Source organism: Lycium ferocissimum, chromosome 12, assembly GCF_029784015.1.
Source record: "Lycium ferocissimum isolate CSIRO_LF1 chromosome 12, AGI_CSIRO_Lferr_CH_V1, whole genome shotgun sequence".
Classification (NCBI taxonomy): Eukaryota; Viridiplantae; Streptophyta; class Magnoliopsida; order Solanales; family Solanaceae; genus Lycium; species Lycium ferocissimum.
This window is the reverse complement of record NC_081353.1, coordinates 53,873,580-53,879,267: the sequence shown is the minus strand read 5'-3', so window position 1 is coordinate 53,879,267 and position 5,688 is coordinate 53,873,580. Positions and strand designations below refer to the sequence as shown.

General features: G+C 35.7%; 1 protein-coding gene across 1 annotated transcript; it reads left to right on the top strand.

Moving 5' to 3' along the window:
• Window positions 1–2,832: 2,832 nt before the first annotated feature.
• LOC132039449 (uncharacterized) lies at window positions 2,833–4,282 on the top strand. Its single transcript, XM_059429928.1, has 2 exons — window positions 2,833–3,149; window positions 3,961–4,282. The coding sequence occupies exons 1-2, from the start codon at window positions 2,833–2,835 to the stop codon at window positions 4,280–4,282; spliced, it is 639 nt and encodes a 212-aa protein (XP_059285911.1).
• Window positions 4,283–5,688: the final 1,406 nt, after the last annotated feature.

Sequence of the window (5,688 nt, the reverse complement as noted above, 5' to 3'; positions counted from 1 at the left end):
AAGTATAAATAATGCATGTCAGATCATATAACATCATATGAACATATAATGTGTCCCGGCCCTCTGATAAGGGACTCGGTAGGCGAATTCATGTATAACAAAATCATATATCATATGTGCAAATAACGTGTCCCGGCCCTTTGTTAAGGGACTCGGTAATATAGGATCATGCATGTCAGAATCATGTATCATGTATGCATAACGTGTCCCGGCCCTCTACTGCGGGTCTCGGTGAATAATCATCATGTGCCATCCTGGCCGCCATCCCCGTATCATCATATCACAAACATACACAGATAACGTGTCCCGCCCGCAAGTACGAGGGACTCGATGAATAATGCGTAAAAGTGCGCACGAGATCATGTCGGCCGGGCTCGGTGAAAAGACATACCGTGACTTGCACGAACGAATAGTGCGAAACATATGCATATAAGTCAAACCTCGTAGACAATCCAAATAAAAGGTTATAGGATGTACCTTTCGTAAGTTGCGACGGATTATGTCAAAGCAGAATTTCTGAGATTGTTCGTACATATCAAATATACCATGGGGTTCAACGGAATAGTCAGAATGGTCGTACTTTAACAAACAGAACAATTCAAATGACAGATCATCTTAAAGAAGTCGGACGTCAGTCAGAATATTCGTAACAGATTACTTAATCGGAATGCTTATATCAGAAGACTTATATCAAAATGCTTATAACAGATTACTTATGTCAGAATACATATATCAGAATAAGTATATCGGAATCCTCGTAGTTGAGTGCTTTTATCAGATTACGTATATCAAAATATTCATATCACAATACTTGCATTCAAATACTTATATCAGAGTTACCAGATACTTATAGCAAACTCGCAACGATAGCCAAGGTTTCCTTAAATTTTCGTACGGAAATAAGTCAAATAGAACTATACAAATAGGTCTCGGGGATTGCGGGCCCACCTCGGGTCAAGTCGAAGTGGCATACGTAAATTTACGAACACCAGGCTCTATGGAGCCACCAGTGAAGGTCTTAGAGTAGTTCGGTTCCTTTTATGAAAGTTTTGGGTGTTTAAGTTATTTTTCCAATAAAGTATAGAAAATCTAATTCAATTATATTGAATGAAAAAGGGCCAAATTCGGACTCGGATTTCGAAGAGTAGAACCGTCCCCGAGACTTGTAATCAAGCCTATTACAACTAGGACATGCCAAAGAAAGAAGAGGTAAGCCTTACATACCTTAGTTGCGCCTTACGCTCATCCATATTCAATTCCCGTTTCGCCCAGAATCTACAATGGTCATTTTTACCAAATGTTATCTATAAGGCTTTTGGTATTCAATCTTAAATTAGTACTTGTCTACCGAAATTTCGGCAAAGACACCTCCGTAAATACAACGCCCCGAGAATTTAACTCGGCCCAGAATATCAACAACAACAACACAACAATACCAACAACATCAATAATCGTCACAAAACACACTATAACGTAAATAGTTTTTTTTTCTACATAAGGCGACAACTTCCATTCTAACTTCACAATTCCAAGCTAATACCAACATTTCTATATTCATTTATTAATCAAAATCATTCCAATACAATCCGGAAGTATTCCATATCATTATACAAAATATTTGCAAAATATACAAGAATTCCACCAAAACCATAATTCATCCAAAACCTCCAATTTTCAACATAAACATCCGCAACACATTTTTTTTTTCTTCCAGTTTCACCTACAACCATCACCATTTGCGTTTTACAACTTCGTTTCCTCAATTACATAATTTATAATAAAATCACATACTTTCCAACAACAACTCAACAACCAATTTTGCATACTAACTTGAACTAAAATTCTTCCATTTGCATTCAAAAGGCCATTGCAACACAATTAACATAATAAATTGAAATTGTTCATTCCCCTCCATTACAACACCACACGGCTACATACATATATATATACACATTCATGCAACTTCCATATTTCCACCAAGTCTACTCCTTTCTACATTCTACAACATCAACAAGACCTTTATAACATATAAAAAGGGATTGAATCATACCTTTTTCTCCCAACTTCTTCACTTGGCTCAAGTGTTAAATCGACGAAACGAATGACTTATCTTCCGAAATAATTACACCACGTTGTAGAGGACCCTTGAATTAGTGGAAATACATAAAGAAAATAATTTTTGGGACAAGATTTCCCATGGTTCATTTTCTTCTCACCATGGCCGAATAGGCCCATGGCTTCTTCTTCTTTTTTTCTTTTTTTTTCTTTCTTTATGAAATTTCTAGAGATGGATGACTTAATAAGTCATCTTGTGAGACTTATTTATTTCTCTTTTTCCCACCATTTATCCATATTTATTATTAAACCCTCAAGTATAAGAATTTAATCACATGACCTTATCTTTTCTCCCCAAAATTCTAGAGTTTTCTTCTTTTTTCTTGAACTTTCTAACATAGTCAAAGAAGACCAAGTGTCTTCTTTTGTACACTTTAGTCCCCAACAATGTGGGCATATGCTTATGCCACACGGCCAACATGGAAATTTCAAGAATTCTCTTGAATACTTGTGAAATTATCATTTTGCCCCTAGGCTTCCACAATATTACCATGAACCGTTTTGCGAATTTTCCCTCTTTGCCCTTAACCTTTCTCAAAGATTTCCATACTAGTAATGTTCATAAACAACATTCATATCCACTTGTACATTAAAATAACTTTGGAAGATAGTTATTCCCTTAACTTTGTCACGACTTCCTTGAAATATCCGAACGTGCAAAAATGCGGGATATAGCAAATAGAGTGGTGTGTGAAGAAGGGATTCATGAAGTTAGAAATGAAAAGTGATTCCAAGCTGCTTGTAGACTGGATATTGAATCACAGTGATCCTCCATGGGCCATGGATACTATCATGAATATTAGATCACTTCTGGAAAGTGTGGATAGTTGGAAGATGGAGCACTGTTACAGGGAAGGTAATAGAGCAGCAGACACCTTGTCCAACTGGGGATTGGAATGCAAAGAAACAACTTGGATTACCAATTTCCAACAGCTGCCCAAGACAGTTAAAGGGGAGATCAACATGGATAGAATGCAAATGCCTACTTTTAGGATTTGTCCAGTCAAGAATTCAAAGGATTATCAAAACAAGATGTATAGGATATATACGTTTGACGTACCTTGACTCATATTTTTGTATAGAAGAAGAGTAGTCACTCTTCCATTGTACCAATTTTTTTGTAAGCTTAAAGGAAATCCTATCAAGCCTAGTATGGGGACTGTCCATAAAAAGATAGGTGCAGGGAGATTGCTCTCCTCTGTGATGTATTTTGGAGAATATGAATAAAAAAGAGCCCTCGAGGAGAGGGTTGATTGAAGAAAAAAAATGGTGTTGTTTGCCATGTAAAAAAAAAAAAAAAAAAAAAAAAAAAAGATAATCTTTGACTCAATTTCAATTAAAGATTATTCGAGTATTTTTATTATAAAATTTACGTATTTGAAAACTACATAAAAAGTACTACAAGTCTGCATAATTAATAATTTATAATATTGGAAAGAGTTGGAGAAAATCGTAGTTAAAAAAAGAACTTTTTGGCTCTTCAAATAGTAAAACCCTCATGTAAATTGTGACGGAGGGAGTATTAACCAACCGATTGATAAGTATTTAATAATCAATGCATCGTGTATCTTTAATCATGTCCTTTTGAATATGGAGAAAATAATATATATATATATATATTGCACATATCAAAAAGGGAAAAAGAAAAAGTAAAAAGAAGATAAGTTGCACCCTCGAACCCAACTAACTGTATCCAGGAAACCACGTGATATGCTTTGGGGGCTGGGGGGAATATTGCCTGTACTATATATACTGGTGTAAGAGCTATTCTATGCGTTATCAAATACGACTAATATACTAGCTAGTGCTAAGCATTACTATTACGCAAAGAAAAATGTTAAGCAGAATGGCATTGGATGAACTTTTCGACCTCGACATGGCTTTGACTATACCAGAGCCTGAAATTTCTGTCTGTAATAATAACAGCCACATGAAACCAATGACGGATGTTTCTTTCGCCCAAATTGGTCGTGAAATGCCTACAGTTGACGTGGTTGGTAACGTTTGTACAGTGTGCATGGAAAGTTTCGAATCTAGTGTTGGTGCCAAACAAGTCGCTTGTGGGCATGTTTTCCATTCATATTGTCTTACCAACTGGCTTTCCCTTCACAACTCTTGCCCTCTTTGCCGGTTTCAAGTCACCGTCAGCCAGCAAATACCTCTTTAACAACATCAAGATATATTACTATAGGTTCTGTTTTGTTTATTCTATCCTACACTAATAAGATCAGCATTAATATTGTCCATTTATTTTTCCTATTGAATCAACCCTTTTATCATAGTATTACTAGATCATTGTTCTTCATTTGTTCTTTTATTTTTCTTTTCTTTTCCATGATTATAATTACTGGATTATTTTCGGAATTGATCAAACATTAGATGTGGCTAAATTGTTTTATTGTGATACTTTTTACCTCTCATTAAACCATACAATAGAACAACAACAATGAAAATGGTTACGATCAACTTATGGCCAAATTAATTGTCGCACCCCAAAATTGAGGTCAGACGTGATTGGCACATGATCTGTATTACATGTTAAATGAACGGTATTCTAGCCGACCGAAAGTTACCATTGCACTCAGTATATCAATTAAAGCTAATATAGTCATTACTCAACAATGTCTGCAATGTCTGAAACCGAGTAAGGATTTTAATATAAAAACTTCCAAATATCTAAATCTACCAACCAAGTCCTGAGCTCCTAAGGACTGAATATGAATGAAAGTATGTGGGGCATTCTCCAAATATAATGAAAATGTTTATTAATACCAAATAAGCTGCAAAATACTAGCTACCACTGGGAAGAATCGACAAAGCTGACCAACTAAATCTACAAGCCCCACTAGCCACCTGTCACGCCCTGAACCCCGGCCTAGCGTAAGACGGCACTCGGTCCTTACTGCATGTGACCGAGCGAACCACATGGCTTGCTGAATCATCATGAGGCATAACATGAGTGGAATATGACATAAAACATGATGAGCCTTAATAAACATGAGATTTCAAAATATCAAATATAAATACTTGTTTAAAACATGAATGCGGATTGTCAAAATGCTAAACCAAAGTTGGCTAAACGACTCTGATTATCTGACATAACATGACTGACTGATTAGTCTATGAAACCTCTAACATGAGCCTGAACTGCTAAACATAACTGCTGGGACAAGTCCCCCAGCATACCTTAAATGCATAAATAACATAAAATAAATAATGACTAAACCCCGAAAAAGATGGGGCTCATCAACAAGCTGATACGTGTAAAGTCCTACTGAGCAGATGCGTCGTCCTGTAAATCCGTACCTGCATCGTGAAATGCAGGCCCCCGGGCAATAAAAAAGGGACGTCAGCACATTGAATGTACTAGTATGTAAAGCAACTGAATGAAATAAACATGGCACATGGAATAACATGATAAATGGCGAAATTGAAAACGGTCATGAACATGAATATCCGACATGAACATAAATACATACATACATATATATATATACATACATATATATATATACATACATATATATAGATATATATATATATATATATATATATATATATATATATATATAT

What these genes read in the sequence shown, in the direction of transcription:
- LOC132039449 (XM_059429928.1), top strand. Translation starts at nt 2,833, where the DNA reads ATGAAAAGTGATTCCAAGCTGCTTGTAGACTGGATATTGAATCACAGT. An exon ending in AAGGATTATCAAAACAAGAT is followed by an intron (nt 3,150 to 3,960) that starts GTATAGGATATA and finishes AATGTTAAGCAG; the next exon opens with AATGGCATTGGATGAACTTT.